Consider the following 22,567-nt stretch of genomic DNA (forward strand, 5'->3'; position numbering starts at 1 on the left):
TTTTATCATATTATTGTACATATATTTCAGTCACCAGTTACACTATCAACGTCTTTAATAACGTTTTTCATTAAATAATGCAAAAAATAATAATAATCTGGTGTTAGAATCGAACCGGGATATGTACAAACGTAACCAAACATATATTCCCCACTTCAACTCTAACTCCATTGATAATTATTGTTAAAACTGTTATATATAAAGTATTTTATTGTAAAAAATAACGTCCTGGTCAAATTAAAAAGCATCGTCAGTAGAGATATGAAATATTCCATTACAGACATGCATCGACAGGTCCGAGTAGAAATATGAGGAATTTATTTCAGTACATCGACATGCATCGACATGTCCGAGCAGTCTATTGTTATTTACATCTATAAGATATGTATGTAAGCCCCGAATTATTTAGTCACACGTCCATCTTTTGTCATAAGGAATGTACCCCTACCTATTATTGTCTGAAATGCACATATGCTTGGCTCTGGAAGACCAGACAATTATTCAGTCTGTCCTCAGCCTTATACGGTTTCTCACGTCTCAACCGTTTCTCTCGCAGTTTTTATATTTTTCAGTGTTTATTATTTTAAAAACAAATTTTTAAAAACATGGCTGGTTCAATTGAAGACAACGCGGCATTATACAAGAAGAAGACCTACACTTTTGTACCGCCAGCACCTCCGGCTGATCTCATCGAGTCTACTAGCTACACACTTGACTTTACGGCCCGTAAGTTTATTCATATCGGTATTGACCCATCTTTGAGTTTCAAAATTGTAGTGCATATACTAACTTCTTCGAGATACGTTCATATTACTCCGGAATTTTTAAAAAAAATATTCTCGTATATGGGTCATATCCTGTCTTTTATACAGGATACGCCACAGAAATATAAACGAGTAATATTTTATGAAGATGAAATATTAAAACTATCGAGTATGGTATACAGCGGAGAAAATGTGTTGGTAATCGAAACAAAAAATCGTGATGGATGTAGAGTACTGCTGAATCGGGGCGACCTTCTTCGACTTCAATATCTCGAATGTTCTATTTTCGAGAGCATCGTGCGAAAAGAAGTATTCACTGTACCTTTAGTTATAAATCAGTATAATGAGATTATAGCATACCTAGATAAAAAATGTGCTCAACATAAATTATCATCGGAAAATTTGGATCAGATGGTAATTTTCATTAAAAATATACAAGACGATCAAGTCGTTAAGTCCGTTCCAAACTTCTCCAATCAAATACAGATGTGTGCAACTGTACAGTTGACTGAATCATTATTACACCAGAACAACTCGCATGAGGTAATTCAAAATTATATTATTATTCCTTAAACAAAAATATTAAATATTTTTTTATTTTTTAGTATTCCAATGAAACGACGCTCATTTCACCAATGTCGTCATCAACACCAATGTCACCACCTACACCGATGTCAACACCACCACCGATCTCACCACCACCGATCTCACCACCACCACCATCGAGTTTCACCAGTCAATCGCCGAGCAGAGCAGTCGATGAAAACGATGGGCCGTTACATTTCAACATGTGATCATTATCGAAAATGTATTTTGTACCAAAACGTAAACTATTTTAATTTCAGATATGTATTGTGTAAAATAAAAAGACATGTATATAAAAAAAGTATTTTCATTTATTAATATTAAGTTTTACAATATTTACAAGGTTCTTACTTCTCCGTTAAACGGATTGTAAGTTATAATTTGGTCGTGTAATATTAAACAATATGCTGAAGTGGAAGCTGGAAACGCTTCGTCTGCTTCTAGTTCAATCCTTAGGTCGACAGTTGACATTTTTACATTATCGTTCTGCTTGCTCATATCAACAACTATAATCGGACACAGATTTTTGAAATCTGATCGGTTCAGTAGAGGTGTCACTTCGTCATGGCCGTAGTAAGATTTTTGAAACTCTACATAGGCGCGGTATAATGTAGCCAACTTATTCCTGGTAAAGTCGCTTTGGAAATCTTCATAGGGAAACACTTCTGAGTTTAAATAGACCTTCAAGTTTTTAATTTTACAATGGTCAAAATGTGACATTGTTTTATTCGAGCTATTTTTCCTACCAGTTTGAAATCCGATTATGACATATCTAGGTTTTTCTAATTTGTTAGATGTCTTCACTTTCCAGAAATGCGAAGTGTTTTGAGGTAAAAAAGGATATTCACACAACTCCCACGATCTAAACGCGCTTGTCAACGGTTTCTGATTGTTTACTACTTTCAACAATCTTATTTTTTCTTTATCACTGACCTTGACTATGGGCATTCTCCATAATATTTTTGTTATGTTTATTTTCACGTCTTTTAGTTTAGGAGCGTCTGCGACAACTTCATTATTCTTATACTGCTTAACGGCATTTATATCCAGTGATGCTCTGTTTAATATAAGTTGTTGGTTACAATTTATTAAAATACGTTTGTAATCTTCACAAAAACCGAACAAATCTTTAAGATTAATACAACCATTAAAATTGCCGCTTTCAATAAAATCTTTATTAGCATTTTTAATATCGTTATCCCAGCCAGAGTTGTGATGTGATGTAATATTCGTTTTATTATACGAACAATATCCCTTTAATGTAGTCGTTATACCTGGATTAGCGAGTTTTTGAATTTGAATGCCGTTTATCTCATATTTCATTTCGGAGAAAAGAAACGCCAGCCCGTTGTTTATAAATCGGATGTCATCAGTAATATCTGCAGGTTTGATTATTTTTCCTTCGATGTAAATATAACTCTCACATGGTAAAGTATAAGATTCTGTGTTATGTAGTGCGATACGCACTTCATCGTTATTTGAGAGAGCTGACGTAGAATAAGGTAAAAAAGAATGATATTCAATTTGAGTTATTCTGCAATCGTCGGTGTATCCGCCCGTAACATCTAAATACATGTCGTCCATATTAAATAGCGTTTAACAAACGTAAAAAAGCTAAATTGGATGCTGTTAGACTGTGTACAACTTGTCTTCGTGTCGAATTTTTCTTCAGAGTTGTTGTCCGGTTTGTGTTATTAACGCGACTAACGGACTTTACACGTGCAGTCCTATATATATTAAAAAATTGCAAACCCATATCACGAGTCTTGAATTAATAAACGTACCGATATCGGTTCACCTCGTAGATCGATCAACTCGTCGTTCTGATTTTTTAAAATTATACTAGCATGCGTTATAGATGTAGAATTAAGTGAGTAAAATACCAAATGCGGCGGTACCTCTATTATTTTATAACCTGGAGGTACAGTCGGGTAAAACTCGTGTATTGTATGGCACTGCTTCCCGTTGATGAATGAACCTGTGGCTAGGTTTGATTCGATATATATACAGTTTGTTTTTGTAATATTAACCACCGTATCAGATTCATGTTTTACATTACCAGCATATTTTCGATTTTTGAATCCCAGCAACTGACCAATGTTATTAGGCATGGTAAAATCTATAGTTTTGTTACACCACATTGTACATTTTAGTGTATTATTATCAGCTTTCAATTCGAATATTATATCTGTATCATGTAATATGCGATGTATTGCTGACTCGATTTCATATAATTCGTAAGAACCAGTAGGTATTGTAAAAACGCTACTGATCGCATAACCTGTCTGCTCGTTGTATGCGAATCCTATTTTATTACACTTGTCGTTTATATTTGGAATAGAGTTATTTGTTTGAAACCCCAGCAGACAAATCTTAGCATTTTTACTGACTTCTATCGGTGGGAAAAAGTCGCAAGACAATTCACTCGAGTTCCCGGTTAAGGTTATGGTGTACATGACAGAAATCTTAAACACAAGTGTCCACAGTTTGTCGTATTATATGTTTGATGTTTATCGTAATTATATTCGATATCACAACCGTTGAAATATTTTTGTATTTCTAACGGTGGCGTTAAATTTCCAAAACTATCGTAATATTTAACTTTTTTTCCGATTTTTTTATACGCTACCCAATGCGTACCTGTACCGTTTTCGATGTCTAAATTAACCACAGCAGACTCTTGATGCTTAGCTCTTGGAGGCAACTTGTCTCTGGAAAACACACCGATGAAATGAGGTATTTTCAACATGTCAGCGTATTTTATAATCTCATAGTCGTACAACGCTCTCTTGGGTAACGTGGGAATTAGTTTTTTGTCGTTTTTCTAGTTTTCTTTACCGATCCGCCTTTGTAAGGTGCTAGGTATAAACCTTTACCTTTAACAATTTTATAAGACTGCCCCTTGTGCGGTGTAAGATATAAACCTTTCCCTAAATGAATAGGTGTGTTTTTACCGGAATTTAATTCATTTACGACTTTAACTATATTACCGACACCGCCGGTAAGAGCGCCCAACGCCGATAAACCAGCGAAAATAGGTATTAAAGGTAGAACACCGCCCTTTTTCGGTATTGGTATAATTCTCGGAGTTTTCTTATTTTTAGATTTTTTTTGATTTTTTTTCGCAGCGACAGACATGTTCTTACTAACTTGGTTATATTCTTTTCGTTAATTTTATTTTTGATTGATTTTTTTGCTGCCGAAACCATCTGTTTAAATCCGCAACCAGCGCCAAACTTGCGTTTCACCTTCATAGCTGTAGTAACCAACCAGGACGCAGCTTTTTGCTTAATACCAGTGTTTTTAGATTTAAACACTTCCCAAGCTTGATTCTCTAATATTTCGTGAGCTCTTTGTCGATCGGTTAACAAATTGCTTTCTTAGTATGCGATATCGTGAGCTCTGGCCAACTCGTCTAGTCTGTTTATAGCAAATCTGGAAAAAAAAACAAAAAAAAAAAAATGTAGTTTGGATTTAATAATAATAATATATTTTAGTGACTTACCTATAGCCAGGCAGATGTAATTCCACAGGTAGATGATTTATAACTGAGTTAATAAGACCAGAACCTTTATTGTTGTTTCGCTTACGAACGCGAGACATCGTGTGACGCTTTCAAGTACATAGCATTGATATTTATAGTGAAAAAATGCGCTTCATCGAGCAACAGAAAAAACTACGAATTTATAACATTGATACTCCGGATACAATACAGTTTAGACATGGTGAGCTATTTCCAAACACTATACGCTCATTGGTGTTGGGGAGTTCCGGTTGTGGTAAAACAAATTTAATATATTTTCTACTTGTTGACGAAAACGGTCTACGTTTTGAAAACGTTTACATATACTCTAAAACGTTAGAACAACCAAAATATAAATTATTAAAACGTATAATCGACGATATTGACGGTGTTAAAATTTTTACATTTTTCGAGAATGATAAAGTCATTCCCCCCTGAAAAAGTTTTACCAAACTCTATATTTATCATGGACGGTGTTATTGGAGAACATCATCAAGTGATACGGGAATGCTTTTGTAGAGGGTGGCACAATAAAATAGATATATTTTATCTGGCTCAGAATTATTCAAAAGTACCAAAGCAGTTGATCCGCGACAATGCAAATTTGATAGTATTATTCAAACAAGACGAGACAAATTTTAAACATGTATACAATGAACACTGTTCGGGCGATATGACATACATACAATTTAAACATTTTTGCGTTACGTGTTGGAACCGTGACAGATTTGCATTCGTCGTTATTTGTAAAGATAGCGAGCGCGATAACGGACGATATCGTTATGGTTTTGATACTTTTGTCGTTATATAAGGCGATGTATAAAATGAAATTTTCCATTTAAAACGCAGTCATGAAGGATGAAGGTAGTATATTAGATGAGTTAGTTAAGGCTAAAGAAAGTATTAAACGAAAATACATCGCTTAAAAACCGGCTCAGATAATGTTCAACAATTAATGTCACAACTTTTAAACCTATTATCGAGCCCTTAACTAAATTATCGAATACAACCGAATCGCCATCGATCAAAATAAAAAATAACGACGATCTTAATGAAAAGTATCAACAAGAAATTGAAAATTGGTTCAACTCTATAGATTTAGACAAAACCTATGGTCCGAAAAAACTTTCAGATGGAAATATTATCTTGGGCGATAAAGAAGTAAAATTTATTGAAAACTCTATTCTAATCGACGGTACTACTTATTCAACAACCTCGGGTCTAATCCAGTTATTATTTTTGAAAAATCCACTTATTTACACCGAAAACGATCTACAAGTATATAAATCTATATTAATTCAGACATCGGCACATTTGACCTTAAAAAGTAAAAAAATCAAAAAAAGTGGTTCTAAATATAAGGATATAATACATAAATTATTTCCCTCCGGTGGCCGACTATCTATGAAATTGCAGAAAAATAACTTAGTGTATTGGGATAATCCGAATGAGTTAGTCGATCGGTTACGATTACTTTTGGCTTCGAAAGCTGCCGGTAATACAGGCGTCTCCAATGAAATAATATCGATTTTCGAAGAATTACTTGAAGCTGGGCTAATAAAAAGAATACCAAATGTCTAAACGCGATATCGCTATTGAACTACACAAACCGTCACGGAAAAACTTCGTAAGGCGCAGAGTCAACGTATATGGAAAAAATGATTTATGGCAGGCCGACTTGGTGGAAATGATACCGTATTCAAAGAAAAATAAAGGTTACAAGTATATTTTATGCGTGATAGACTGTTTTACTAAATTTGCGTGGGCCGTGCCCTTAAAATCGAAAACTGAAAAAGAAGTCACAAACGCAATGTCTAAAATATTACTAGACCGCTCACCGAAACTTTTACAACTAGATAACGGTAAAGAATTTTACAACACCATTTTCGACACATTGATGACCAAATATAATATTCACAAATATTCTACGTTTAGCATCATGAAAGCGTGCATTGTCGAACGATTTAATCGTACATTAAAAGAAAAAATTTTTAGAGAATTTACGGCGTGTGGTTCACACGAATGGATTTCAATTTTACCAAAGCTGCTTAACGAATATAACAATTCAAAACATAGAACGATAGGAATGACTCTGACGCAAGCAGATTTAAATTCTTTGTCAGTTACAATAAAACAACGTGAGATTAATTATGAGAAAATTAAATTCAAAGTTGGTGATAACGTCCGTATCAGTACACAAAAAGGTGTGTTTACAAAAGGTTATTTACCCAATTGGTCTACGGAACTATTTGAGATTATCAAAATAAATAGAACATTGCCCGTCACTTTTCAGTTACAAGATTATACGGGTAAACCGATTTCCGGTTGTTTTTATTCGGCTGAAATACATAAAACCAAACACCCGAACGAATATCTGATCGAAAAAATTATACGTAAAAAGCAAAATCAGATGCTTGTCAAGTGGCTCGGATTTGATAACACGCATAATAGTTGGATAAATACACGCGATGTTAAAGTATAGTGTCAGTAGTAATATAACCATGAACGTGTTCGGTAGTTCTCAGTCTGGTGAAATAAAAAAATTTATTCAAATCTTGAACATTCGATTAAATCATATTCGGATAAATTAAATAAAATTGAACATTGAAGAAAATCATACATCTATTCAATTACAAGAAGAACAAACAAAAAGTTGGAATTAACGTGTTTAGATATAACAGAGCATATGATAAAAGCTGAAGTTACATTACAAACTATTCTAGAAGCTGTAAACGATTTGAAAAAAACATTACCTGCTATACATAGTCAACTCAATACTATTGAAACTTATTTTAAACAAGTCATAATGTCTACAGGCATCATTGACATTCAATGCATTCTTGGAGCGAATAACAAATATATGATTAAAGAGATGTCTATTGTAGACACAGAAACATGGGCGACTCAACACTGGATTTTTAAAAATTCAAAATCTATACAAGACAATAAGAGTCGAAAAACTAACAAGTGGTTAGAACGTAATTATCATCAGATATCTATAGATTATGGTGATATAGAATATGAAGAATTTGACAGAATATTGAATTCGTTTAAGTTTGACTGCATTTACAGCAAAGGCGAACAGAAAAAACAACTACTTATGGAGTATATACCACACGTCGCAGTCATCAACATTGAAGACCTGGGCTGTCCTCGACTGGAACAAATATGTGATGAAGAAAATTTTCTTTGTTGTATCTTTCATAAGGACTTAAATCCTAAACAGTGTACATTCTATAAAGTGTTTGCTATAAGAAAATGGTTTATAAATAATTCTTAAAAATTGTATACAATTTATTTAATAAACATGATTATATTATATTTTAACATTGTTTTTATTTATATGCTAACATACATTTATATATGTTAACATTTACATAGGTTATTAAATATGTATGGGCTTCCATCAACCTGAAACAGAAAAAACATGATTATTAACAGGAAAAAAAATATTATAAGAAAACATTGTAAACTAACTAAATATCTAACAATTATACATTATAAATATGCAAAAACTTAAATATCTAACTAAAATACTGTAAGTTTATACACTAATCTAACTTAAAATCATCCTGTTACATAGTATTTACAATAATTTCAATTTTATGTATCGCAATTAAAAAAAAATATAAAAAAATGTTATTATATCTATCTCAAGTATAATATAACAAACTATATAACGTATAATATTTACAATAAAACTAATTAACAGAAAAAATATACAATATATAAAAGTAATGTTGAAGTTCTGTCTACTCATCCTCTGGTTCATCTCTCCTGTAAAATTAAGATAAAATGTTAGTAAAATAATTTTAATATGTATATATTCTAATAACTTACTCTATACTGTAATGTCCATGGACTAGTGAAATTGTGATGGAATAGTGTGGCTAGTGTGTTTATTTTGTCTTCCAACACCACCCTCTTGTCATCGTAACTATTATAAGTCAACTTTTTTGTCTTAATCGTCACTAGCTGATGGTTGACTGACCGTAATGAAACATTCTCCCTATATGCCTCCACTCCAGCTTCACCAAACAAACACTTTCTATGATCTTCAAGAGTCATATGGTTTTTAACCACATGAGCTCTGATACCCTTCGCCTTGATCTTCACTCCTCCTCCAACATTGTTCTCCTCTGTATAAACGTTGAATGCGTACGATTTTGCCCTAAGAGCACAAAACTCTGTCATCACATTACCATCAACTTCATCGGAAAAGAATCTTGGACTCTTCTTCTTATCTGCCACATAACACGGATGGTCACTGGGCAGGTTAGCAGTGTCCATTCGGTACAACAAGTTATGGTTGGCCGTCAAGTCCATATAAAAATCTTCCGTCTGAACATGATATATCAAAGAATCTAAAAAAAGAATGAAAAATTAATATATTATATACATGAGAATAGTTTTAATACATTTAACTGTGTCAGTGTACATTAGCTTAATCTTGTCTCCATAGTGTCTCTGTATTACATTATAATGGTACTCATACATCAATGTCTTAGATATGTCCAGCACTGCAAAACCTGTAAATAATAAATGTGTTAATAAATGATAAAAATGTAATTTAAAAAAGTATATTTACCAATATAAATAGGTTTATCAAATCTAATAATCTTATTCTCTAGGGCGACAGCATTAAGGTTCTCATTGTAATTTGTACAGTGTTTAAAAGTACACTTATTAATAAGTTTCTGTAACCTCCTCTCACACGATACCAACTCCATCTTCATCTCCTTCCTCTTCGATTGCATTGTTTTTCCTGTAAAAAATAAAATGTTGGTAACAATGCTTAAATATAATAAATAAAATGACAAACCAAAAATAGCGTTATTCATAAGTTTAAAAAAGTCCTTTTCAAAATCATTCCTCGCCTTCTTCCTCATCTCGGTGTTCAACTCTATATATTTAGCCAACCAGTCAGACTGGTTAAATTGTATTACTCTATGTACCTGTAAAAATAAGAAAAATCTGATTAAAATCTGTTTAAAATCTTATAAAATGCAAAATTTACCTTTTCAACTATAAGTCCATTCCTAATCACCTGCTGTAGGTTCCTATAATGTATGATATAATTGTTTTTCTCCTCGAACGTCCCCATCAACTTCCTTACCTTCGAACCACTTGGCACACTATTTTGCGGTAGGAAAGGTAGGTCATTGTGCTTATCATGCAAATGTCGTGGGTATGACACATCTACCTCGTACACTCGACCTATGGGGGAGGTGTCATTCAAATCATCTAATCCATTCAATGTGGGTTCAACCCACTTGAATCCATCGTATGGCATGTACTGAGACATTGCCCACCCGTACAAGTTGTTACCTATAAAATAAAATAAATTAATAAGTATGATGAAAATAAATTAAAAATATATACTTCCAGTCCTGATAAATTATCCATGATTTATCCTTCGTCTCGTCGTAATCCGGGGTCTTCTTATTGTTCGCCTTCGCATACCTCTTACTAGCTTGCACCAACCCACCACGTATACCTATTAAAAAAAATATGTATATAATAATAATCCTATATATATTTTAAAAATAATATACTGACCATTTTCGAACATTAACAGCATGTCGTAATCATGCAGCAACTGAAGCTTTTGCCTCGTGAACTTCAGCATTGCATCGAAACTTAAGCCAGGTGCGGTGAAATAATGTGCTGCGTCCAGGTTGTACGCGCTCATACACAGGTCGCGGAAGTTTTCAAAAACGTCCGCCAGCAACAACACGTCAATTTTAAGATATAAGTCACTGTACTCGCCTAACGTCGTACACCCAAAGTGGTCCCAGACCTCCTTCGCGTGCTCAAATTCCTCTTCTTTAATTCCGGTCTCTGACGACGTACTATAAAAATCACTTTTCCTAGGTAAATTCGTTTCCTCAAGCCGCTCCCAACTATCAGTGTACTCATACTGGTACACCCCCTTACGAGTCACGAACGGCATATCTCCGGCAACAAAATGTTTGGCTGTCTCACGGAAGTTCTCTAAACCCGGTGTTGTGAGATTTTTGGCCAAAGTTGACAGTCCTGAAGCCATGAATCTGAACGTGTCAATAAATCGCATGCTAAATGTATTTGATACGTATTTAGAGAAAGATATATATTTCACCTCACTGTTTGGAATAACGTTAATAGCTTTCGTGTCGTGGCCCAGTTCCATCACAATCAGGTGCGCGTCATAGTTGGTTAAGTTGTGGAAAAATATAGGTACGAAGTTTGGTGTTTGAAGCTTTAGATTGCATACATTACATAGAGCTTGTCGGTATTTTCCAGAGAGATGGCAATGGTCTGCAACCTTATGGTTATCGTATGTAAAGTTTATCTTGCATAAATTACAAGCTGCACATGTATCATGTGACTGCTGTTGTTTATCTGTGAAAACTATAGGTTTATTAGTTTTCAATAATTTTTCAATTTTTATCGCTAACTCGGTCACAGTTTCAATAAAATGTTTCGCCACGTCCGTCTTACTCTCGCTTCCTCTGTATATCACCGGTTCCATCGGTATCTCATGCTCCCCCATCAACTCTGTCTGTATGTCGTCGCTCGCCTTCACAATGAGTCCATAACTCATTGCTTCATGTTTTTGAATAATTGTGGTGCTGTCACCTTTCTTCTCCTCCGTCTTCACCAACAATGACTCGAAATCTGCGTATATAACGACCTGGTGTCGCTGTGTCTTTTTCCACGCCTCGAACTCGATACACTTCCCCTCCTTCGGCATCTCGGGTAGAATGGGTTTGTGTGCCCCGCAAATCAGTTTATGCTGGTCTAACGCCTCCTGTCCGCTCAGCTTATATTTTAAATTTCGGTTGTCGAAACTCATGAAACATCTTTTGCAGAAAACAACCCGTCCATCGTGTCCGGTTTTTTGTTTACGTATGAGCCGGGAAAAATTTGAAATATACGTATAATGCGAGTTGTCACAGTCCGTTATCAGCAATAGGTCAAAATGGTTCGGTTTTTCTTCGTCAACAACACGCAGCGGGTACACTTCGTACGTCGGGTATTTGCGAGGTGGTTGAAACTTCTTTTCTAATCCGTAAATATTTATAGACACGTTGATGTTATTTTTTACAAATTTAGTGATATCGGCCAGAGGTGTGGGGAAGGTGAGACCTTCGAAATTATATTTATTCTCATGCTTTTTATAATTTTCTCCAATACGACATACCGCCTGACCTGTTACATGCTTTGCCAGAATTGCCCACTTGAAACACTGCTGATCTAGGTTCTGTGGGTTGATAGTTGCCCGTTTCCTATCGATATACGCCGGTAACTCAATATAAGACGCACCACCCATCGGTGTATATTTGTATACCGCCAACAATAACCCGTCTATCGATACGATATTAAAACCACTTCCTCTCCCGCTATATTCATCTTTCTCATTTAATAACTTTATGTACGCCCTCTCAATAATCTCTGTAATGTCACTGTCCGGGTAAATTTCGACCGCCGATGTCTTAAACGCACGATTTTCGAACGAGTCTGGTACGTTGGGACGGCTGTAAGTCGCCTCCAACTTCAAATTAAATTTTATCGCATGTTTTTGTACGTGTGTTTTCAATAAATTTATTAGCTCAGGTATAAGTGGACGAAGAAAGTCGGAATAAATTATTTCATTATTGATATTTTTCGCGTAGTACCAAACTATCTTCCTATTTGCGGACGACTTGATTTCATTAAATCCGATGGTCTTCACCATATCCATACGCGCCTTCTTCGCCCTAGCAGCCGACACGGTATTAGCCATCGAAACGCGTTTACCATTTTCACCAGTAGTGTAAAATTCTTTAACAAAAAAAAAAAAAAAATGTTGAATCTATTAAATTTCTAATTAACATCTCGTCTGATAAATAAAATCTACCGATGTATTTATTTAAAAATTATTGCGAGTGGGGAATATAACTAACGCACTTTTATTTTAATAAAAACTAATTTAATGACACGTAATTTTAAAAATCTGTTTTAAATCTTCCGATAATATTTCTCAAAAAAAAAATAATCTACGGAGGAAAAATCAGCGGGTCTTTTAAAAATCTAATAAATTCGGATAAATTAAATAAAACTAACCTGTATCGGCGTCTTACATTTCATATGCATCCATTGCGAACATACATATGTCATCTTCGGATAACACGCGCGATACGCCAGCCGGGACATCCGGTACAAAAATTTGAGGCGCTTTTTGAATCTGCGGGGTGGTAGGAGGCGCGAACTGTATCACGCTTGGTCGTGTTTGCTGATCGATGATCGGAGCAGCAGGCAATGGTCTCAAGTGAGCCGGAACGTTAATGATACCTTAGGAAAAATAATAAATAAAAATATTAGATATAAATAAGATACAGTTTAAACTGTTATTACATACCGTGAGCGTTCTTCAAATGTTTGTTGAGGCTGCTCTTGAACGAGAATGTCGAAGGGCAGACGGTGCGTGGGAAACGTATACCCGCATGCTTCTTTTGGTGCACAGTTAAATTACGTTTCGTGGCGAAAACTGACTGACACTGATCGCATTTAAACATGTTTAAAATGTTTGAAATAAAAACGAATGAAAATAAAGTGTTTAAACAAGGTAAGTGACGCTGGCACCCGCCCATTCGCAAATTTACCCGAATCTGCGTTAAAGATTGTTATATCATTTGTACAGGTTTGTAACCACAACAATTTTATTTGTACACCCCCCTAAACCCAAGAACATCAAATTTCAAAATGCGGGTGCCAGCATCACGTCACGGCAGCACCCCCCTTTTTAAATATTTGACTTACCGACCCCGAATCTGCGTCAAAGATTGTTATATCATTTGTACAGGTTTGTAACCACAACAATTTTATTTGTACACCCCCCTAAACCCAAGAACATCAAATTTCAAAATGCGGGTGCCAGCATCACGTCACGCCAGCACCCCCCTTTTTAAATATTTGACTTACCGACCCCGAATCTGCGTCAAAGATTGTTATATCATTTGTACAGGTTTGTAACCACAACAATTTTATTTGTACACCCCCCTAAACCCAAGAACATCAAATTTCAAAATGCGGGTGCCAGCGTCTCGTCACGCTAGCGGGCGCATGTAAACTCCGCCAAAAAAAAAAACAGCTAAAATTAGGCTCATATAAATTTGAATATAAATATCTATAATTAAATCTCTAATTAAAATATCTAAATTTTTGTATAAGATTTTTTATTCAACATGGTTTTGTCTTATCAATTTATATTTATATTTGTCTTGATGTAAGCATGATTATTTTATTCATGTTTATTGCTAATTATTGATAACTAAAGTATAGCTGTTATTTCAAATTATAACCTACAAAATAATATGTGAATTGTTAACAGAAGTTTTTATACGATAGTTCAAAACTTAAAACAAGTCAAATAAGTAAATTATAATAATTTTACAAATACAAAATAACTCTGACTTTATTTTTACTCTTCTCGAGAATTAATTAAGAAACTAAAAATAAGAAAATACTTTTACTACAGTATTTTCAGAACAAATGGTTAGATTATTAATTAAAACTTATTACAAATACATATTGGTTCTTATTCGAAATATTATACAGTATAAAATAAAAGTTCGACATCAGTTTTGTATGATGAGGCTTGATGAATAACTTTGGATCTTATATCATCATAGATCTCCCATTTTTGATTACCTCTGAATGTACCCGCTGTATAGTGTCCAGTGGCACTCCTCAGTCCACATCTGCCTCCTCCATGAAATATTATGACTCCTCTTAAATAATAATTTTTATTATGGTGGTTATAATTTTTGGGATATCATCTAATTTCCAATTAATTGGTTTAACAAAGTTTTGTTTCACTAAATCTAATGGTACCTCATCTATATTTGTGAAACTTGTTGATGCTTCTAAATCTGTAAAAATAATTTAGCAGTTAATTATTACTCCTCAAAATCTCTAAAAATATATTTTCAATTATTTGTATTATAGTTACCAATAGGAATTGAATTCAGTTCAATAATCAGGTGTGTAGTGGCTTCCATCGATGTCTTCCTTTTTCCACCACAATACGAGCAAGTTTTCTGTGAACTTTCAAATAGTTTTTCGATCTCATTTTCAATAACTATTTGACCATTGAATATGTTTAATGATATGTGTGTTTTTTTTACTTCTAGTATAGGAGTAGTACATAAATTGTTGTCACAGTAACTACTTTCAATGAAAGATGGCATTTTTTGCATTATCTTGTCCACCATTGATGCTGCAGTAATTGTAGTGTCTACTGATTTAAGTCCACCAACTAACAGTTTTATTTTACTACCAAAATGTTCCAATATTAATAACAGTCTATTATGATAAATTTTTGTTTTGTTTTTGTCTTCTATCATTTGCATGGATATTCTTGCTGTCATGTTTGATGTTGCCATTTCAGATAAATACATTTTAAAAATACTACTATCAGCAGCTGATGTTGCTAAAATAGATAGAACTGAGTCTACAGAACAAGTATTATTAAGAACTACTTTTCCTACGCTTGGTACCATTATTGGTTTGTTGATTAGACTATTTCCATTTTTCAATAATACTACCGGCGTTATATTTCCTCGTTTATTTAGATCTAAAAACTCAAATCCTGGTTGGAGATTAAGATATGAACGTGAACTTCGTTTTTTCTTTTCAACCATACTTTTTCGATTCCAGTTTTCAGTTGCGTTGGTCTCAGCTATTATTGATTTTATTTTATCGCAGCCAATACAAATTCTATGCTCACCGTGTCCTTCCTCCGTTTCCGGAATAGATATAGAACATCCAAATAAATGAATAGGCTTGTCACATTCTATACATTTGTGTGCTCCCGTCGGGAAATCTCCATTGTTACATGCATGGCATGTTGATTTCAAAGTTGATTGTCCTTTATCTGATGTTGAAGTCACAATTATATTTTCTGAAATAGGAATAAAGTGTAAGGAAGCCGATTCAGTTTCTACTAATGATTCATTTACGTCAAAATCATTTTGAATTTTGTATAATGAATCATTGTAATTGCCATGTTCTAAGGGTCGAATAATATTTTGAGTATTAGAAACGCAACTGTTGTTATTGTATATGTTTTCATCGTCATTTATTTCCAATTCACCATATGATTCCCCTTGTATTAAAAGTTCATTCCCTCTATAATATGATAAGAGTTTTTCCACAAATGAATCAACTCGTATGGGTAGTTTATCATTTTTAAATATACGGTTTTTAATGTGATTGAAATTACTTTCAATACGACTACTGGATGCAATTTCTTCACCATATCCAAATGTATCTATCATAATTGCTGACCAACAAGGAAATAGTTTGAGTGTTCGGATAATGATTGGTTCAAGTGCAAGCAAATATTGTGCATTATCAGTAGTTCCTTTTATTGATTCTACTTTAGCTCTAGATCTATCTGCAATTGACTGTGTCCACCCTTTAAAAGTCATGATGTGTATGTTATCATCATCAATTATATCATTATCACTTATTGTATCAGTTTCATTTTCTTCTTCTTCTACTTGACATTCGATGTTGTTAGTTTTTTCTAAAATGTTTGTGATATTCGTCGACGTGATTAATGATTGTAAATATCGTTTGGCCTTATAACAAGGTGTAAATGTCTCAGAGTTTTCAACAAATCCGTCATATTTACTCAAAATAATATCAAATAATGCTTCCAATATTTTTTCAGCATTTTCAATTGATGGGCAGACAACGAGAAGTCCCATTGCCCGTGTAATTATTTCTTTTGTACTTGGATAAATTGAATTTTTAACAGGGCCCCACTGTGACACAAGATGAATGAAATGATTTACGTCATTCCTCAAATAACAATAAGGTATTTCAACAAATTCTTTTTTTACTACCAACGAAAAACATGCTTCTAAGTATCTATCTAGTGAAGAGTACTGTGTAAAGGCCTGTACTAGTCCAGACATAAGTGCAAGAGACTGGTCACATATAACAATTTTAGGAAGCTTAACATTACATCTCAGCCATCTTTTCAGCCACATTGTTATTGATATGTTGTCGTGCTGTTCTGACAGCATTGATAGAACAGTAAAACTTTTAGTATTCAAATTCATAATACCTTCGTACAAGAATATTGAACCACTCATTTCATTGTTTTGTCTTTTTATTTTGCGGCAACATCCACCTGTTGCATCAAACATCAGTGTTGGAACTTGGTCCTTTATACAATGTTCTCGGTATATTTTTAACTGTAGAGGACTCCATAAATGAACAAAAAAATGATCAAATCCTATATCATGAATCGATGATAAATTCTCGCTGTTGTATTTCATTAAAGTTAATGCAATAATAGGGTCCGAATGTAACCTAGTTGCAGAAACTTCTCTGTACTTAAGTGCCCTCAGAGCTTCCATGTTGGGTATTGATGCAGGTATTGGATCACCTTTTAAATCAAAAACAGAATTTTAGATGGTTTGCATTTTTTAATTTTTAGTAATCCAAAATTGTGTTAAAATATATTATACAAAACATTTATTTTCATTTTACCATAAATTAAAATAAACTCCAATAAGAAATATTTGGTAGCCGATTTAAGGAGGGGAAGGGCAAAGTTCAGGTTACCCTCCATTTTTAAGTTTTAAAAATCGTTAAATAAATAAAATAGTTAGGTAAATAACCACTCAGGTTTGATTATATCTTATTTGATCAATTTTAATTATAATTTTTGTGTTCTAAGTTTTGGGGAATTTGAATTCTATAGAAGTCACGAGGAATGTAGAATTTTTAAATCATGAATACTATTGCTTGTACTGTCCATGAACGTGTCAAACCAAATCTATAGTCTGATGGAATGCAATTATTTTATATTATAGTTAAATTGTATTATTATGTTTCGTTTTTTTTTTAAATTTTCAACAATAAAAAATAATATTTAGGTACAATATACAATGAATTCTGAATATTTTCAATTATATAATAATTTATTATCTTATAATTTCTTATCAATTCTATAACAATTATTAATTTATTCATGCAAAATTGTAGGTACGTTTATATTTGAACAAATGTTTTTAAATTTAAATTTTAAACTAAAAAAAAAATATATTTTCTAACTTCTACCCAAATTTCAAAGTATTTGTTTTTATCGAGTACTGAATAGGTCACTGTAATTTATTTATTGTTATTCATTAAGTTAGTTTTGTGTTAGTCATATAATATTCATTTAAAAATTATACCTTCTCTCATGAGGATTTGAGCTTTATTCCTTATATAGACGGATGGATCAGTAGACTCGAGCATCATTGATCTTAAGGCATGTTCTTTTTCTAGGCCCATCAATCTCCTTTTTCCAAAATGTCTAACACGAAAATTTCCTATGTATACGCAATCCATAACAACACTATGTGTATACAATTAAAACAAACACATATGTGTATAAGATTATACTATAATAAATGTATTATAATTAAATTACAAATCTTATTTATACCAACCGGGTATCTATTGCGGGTACTGTATCAATCGTCCCTTGAAAAAAAGACCCACACTCGGAACATCGACCATTTAATGACACAAATTTCATACCAGACAAGGAGATATTAGCTTTTTTAAATGATAGACTGCAAGGTAATCGTGTATGTAAGAAAAAATGGTCTTGCACAACATTACTCCATTCAAATGCTGTCATAATGTTGTAGGTTCTGGGTCCTCTTTTTTCTTGATAAATTTTTTCTCGTGGTTTAATTAATCTCCATTCTTCGACTGAAAATGTCACATTGAATGTGAGTTTTTCTTTTTCACCTTCTTCTTCGTCTGTAGAATAGTCAACATCGTATTCATTCGTTTTTGAGTAAACTGAATATCAACAACATTGTTACAGTTATTAAATTATTAATGAAATTCGAAAAGCATTATTGGGATTACTCCAAATAAAATAAAAATAATACACTTACTGTTAATTTTATTTGCACACAAAACATTTGTTTCTGTATTTTTATCAGGTAATATTAAACCAAGTTTATTTTGGATACCTCTGTCATTCCGAGCCACACGTATCCTAATTGATGCTGGTGTTACAGGATTTTGTAAACCACCACTTACTTCAGCAGAAATTTTTTTCCAGACATCTGCGTTTACACCAGCTATACCTTAATAAAAAAAAATAATTCTACATTTTACGCGTGAATTTCAATTACGTAAATATTTTTATTAATACATATTTATAAAAAAAAAAACCCAGGAAAACTCGTTCTAATGTATAGTATGAAGGAGTGTATTTCAGTCATATACAGTAGGTCACTATAATGAATGTAATAAATTTGAATATGTATCATCGGTATTAGGTTTTATTGTATACAAAAACCGATCCTAAGCGGAGATGGTTTGTCAGCCTAGGATATTTTATTTTATAACTTATACCTACAATATTAGTTATTATTAGAGCTCGGAAGTTGATGCATTTTTATTTTGCATTTTTTGGTTTTATTACTTTTTAAGTCATTTTTTTCAAAGGTGAGCAAGTTAATTTAAGAGGATACAAGATCGATAAGTTATGTGAACATGAGTACATGACCTTAAGGTATATAACATTAAAACATAACAATTGTCAGTTTGTAATTTATAATTATTAATTTTATTAAAAACATTTCTAATTGCAACTCGCATAATATATAATTTATAATTAATTAAGTCCTTTATAATTAAATACAAAAAATAAAAACTTTAAAACCTTTAATAATACATTTTATTTGTATGGTTTATTGCATAATATTGAAATATTTATTATATTTTATACTAATATAGTAATATTTACGTATAAACGAAACATTTTACTTAATGGATTTTTTTAAATCAACTGAGAAAAGCTAAGTTAGATATTTCAATTGTAAATTAAACTAGTTAAATTCAAATTCATAAGTTGATTAGAAAATAAAACTAAACTGAAACCACCCCCAAAGTTTGAAATTGAAGCATTATTTTGACTATTTATGCTGTACACAGAAACAAAAAAAAAACACATCATTGTAAAATCAATATATTCATCACTTCGTTCAGAATCTAAAAAAAAGTATAATACATTAAAAAATAATAATCTTTATACCTATGAATTTTCGTCAAAATTTGAACTTCAAATGCTAATAAAAAAATTGTGCCTATGTATTCTTATAATTTTTTAATCACTATAAGAATAACATATGAGGAACTTTGTATAAAATTTTCAAGTATTTTGATAGGGCCAAAAAAATTTTATCGACACTTCAAAAATATTTTTTTAGAAAAATTGAAAATTTCAGTTGTCTATAAATAGCTCAAAAAAATTCAAAATATTTTAAAAATTAAATCACGTAAAGAAAACGCGAATCTTAATAACTGGTAAAATTTTCAAGTATCTACGACTTATACTTTTTGAATAATAACAAATATTTAAAATCGTTGTCGTTACGATATTTCGTAAAAATTTAAAATTCAAACGCACATAAAATTTTTCCTATAATGATGTTATGAGTTTTCTCTATAGCTACTTGAAGGAAAACTTATGGAAAACTTAGTGTTATAATTTTAATCCTTAGTTATGAACACAAAAAATTTTATGATTTTTCAACTTCAAAATTACTTGCAAATTTTCGCGTTTTCGACAGATTTCGTAAAAATTTGAACTATAAACGCTTATAAAAAAAAATTTCAAGTATTTTCAGTGATTAGTTTTTGAGTTACAACCATAAAAAAAAATCGATTTGGTCAAAAACTGGTTTTGCGTAAAAATTGCTGTTTTTCCGTCACTTTTTTGTTGTTTTTCTCGATTTTTTTGAAAACTGTTGGAAAATGTTAACTTTTTACCTTTATAATGCACCAAGGATATTCACTTTTACATCGGAAACCACCCCCATAGTTTGAAATTGGAGCATTATTTCGACTAGTTATGCTGTACACAGACACAAAAAAAAAAAAATAAAAATAAAAAAAACACACATCATTGTAAAATCAATACATTCATCACTTCGTTCAGAATCTAAAAAAGAGTACATATAACATACTTTTTTTTTTTATTTTTTTTTATTATCTTCTAGTAATTATTAATCCCACCAAAACATACATGTAGAATGACACATATTCGACTGGGCGTATTTTTGGAGCCACGATACTGGAAAGGTTAGTGGAGCTATTTAAGTCAATATTACATTAAATTAGAGGCAATTAATTAATTAATTAATTGAAAAATTAAATATAATAGAACTGAAAAATTATAATAAAATCAATTGATTAAAAAATTAAAAAATTAAAAATTTTCAAGTTCCTGATTTTTTCCTCTGTATTAACCTAACCACCTATTTGTATGCTAAATTTGAAGTTTCTAGGTCATCTGGAACTGAGTTAGAATTTTGATCTATAGGTAAGTCAGTCAATGATAAAAATGATGGTTTTGGGACGTTAATATCTAAATAACGGTTTGAGGTATGTTTATGAAATTTGTAAAACATATGTATCTCGTATGTCTCAATATATGAGCCAAATTTGACATGTTTATGTGGAATAGTTTTTGAGTTATGAAAAAGTGGCTCCGAATAGTTCGTGTAATATTACACACGGTGCTGCTCACCAGTTCTATTAGCTAGAACTTGGCTTGACATTCCCTAATTTGGTTATTTATAAACTAGGTACGCATGGCGAGCACACGACTGCGATGAGAAAAACCCATCAAGACGAGCGTATTTTATTTTACCGAAAAACATGGTTTCGTAATTCAAGTAATTCTGCTTAGACGCTTAGTGAAGCGTTTAAACATTACAAATACCTATTACAAAAATTGTAGAGGAAAATTTGTCTGGAATCGTAAGAAACCCGATTTTTGTTATCATGTACTAAACGTCTTTTGTCGCATAGAAAATGAACACGTTTTTTTTTTTTACTTTTTATCGATTAATAAGATTAATTATTTAACTAACTAATAAAAATATCGTAAATCGGGCTTCTTACAACTGTTAAAAAAATTCTCCTCTACACTTTTTATAATAGGTATTTCTACTGTGAACCGCTTAAATAAGCAGTATTACTTTAATATTACAAAACCATGATTTTATGACATATTTTGGTCAGTGCGCCCTCTTAATAAAAATTGATATACAAATCACAATAAATATACTGATAAAAATAACAATGATAATTATATTAAAAATTACTTAAAATAATAATAAAAAAAAATGATAAAAATATAGTATGAACAATATTATTATTTTTATTAAACAACACTACACAATATGCCAATATTTTAAACCATAATTTTTCAATGGGTAGGTACGTGCTTGTATTACAAACTATTATTTAAAAAGTGTAGCATGAATAGTAGTACACGTATGTCTTTTATGTTTATAGACAATAAATAATTAGCTACCCATTTAATATAAGTCCATTAAATTATTAAACCAATAGGTACAAATGTACAATCATACAACAAATTACGTGTAGGTAGGTAATTATCATAATCTAAGTATAATCTAAATATTGTAATTGCACCTTTAATTCAGTTAAAATTCTGGGTACTGGGTTTACACATGATACTTTATGATTATGTTCTTTTTACGAGTAAAATGTATTACTATACTTTACTATACTTACTTTTACCGTCTTCTTTAACAATTTCCGTACGATACTTAATTATATGTGTTTCAAGCACGGAAGCGTCAACCTTTGGTACTCGGCCCATATTGACAGGTAATAA

The 22,567-nt window shown here is 32.2% G+C and overlaps 2 protein-coding genes and 1 pseudogene across 2 annotated transcripts; 1 reads left to right on the top strand and 2 right to left on the bottom strand.

The window, feature by feature from the left end:
• The first annotated feature begins 605 nt into the window (after nt 1-605).
• LOC126555797 (uncharacterized) lies at nt 606-1,558 on the top strand. The gene is made up of 2 exons (XM_050210674.1): nt 606-1,307; nt 1,370-1,558. Exons 1-2 carry the CDS (start codon nt 606-608, stop codon nt 1,556-1,558), a joined length of 891 nt encoding a protein of 296 aa, XP_050066631.1.
• Nucleotides 1,559-1,685: 127 nt separating this feature from the next.
• Nucleotides 1,686-2,933, bottom strand: LOC126555795 (uncharacterized). Its single transcript, XM_050210673.1, has one exon. It carries the CDS (start codon nt 2,931-2,933, stop codon nt 1,686-1,688), a length of 1,248 nt encoding a protein of 415 aa, XP_050066630.1.
• Nucleotides 2,934-8,635: 5,702 nt separating this feature from the next.
• Nucleotides 8,636-10,187, bottom strand: LOC126555796 (uncharacterized; annotated as a pseudogene).
• Between the last annotated feature and the right edge of the window lie 12,380 nt (nt 10,188-22,567).

The sequence above is a fragment of the Aphis gossypii genome, unplaced genomic scaffold, assembly GCF_020184175.1.
Source record: "Aphis gossypii isolate Hap1 unplaced genomic scaffold, ASM2018417v2 Contig01106, whole genome shotgun sequence".
NCBI classification, from domain to species: Eukaryota; Metazoa; Arthropoda; class Insecta; order Hemiptera; family Aphididae; genus Aphis; species Aphis gossypii.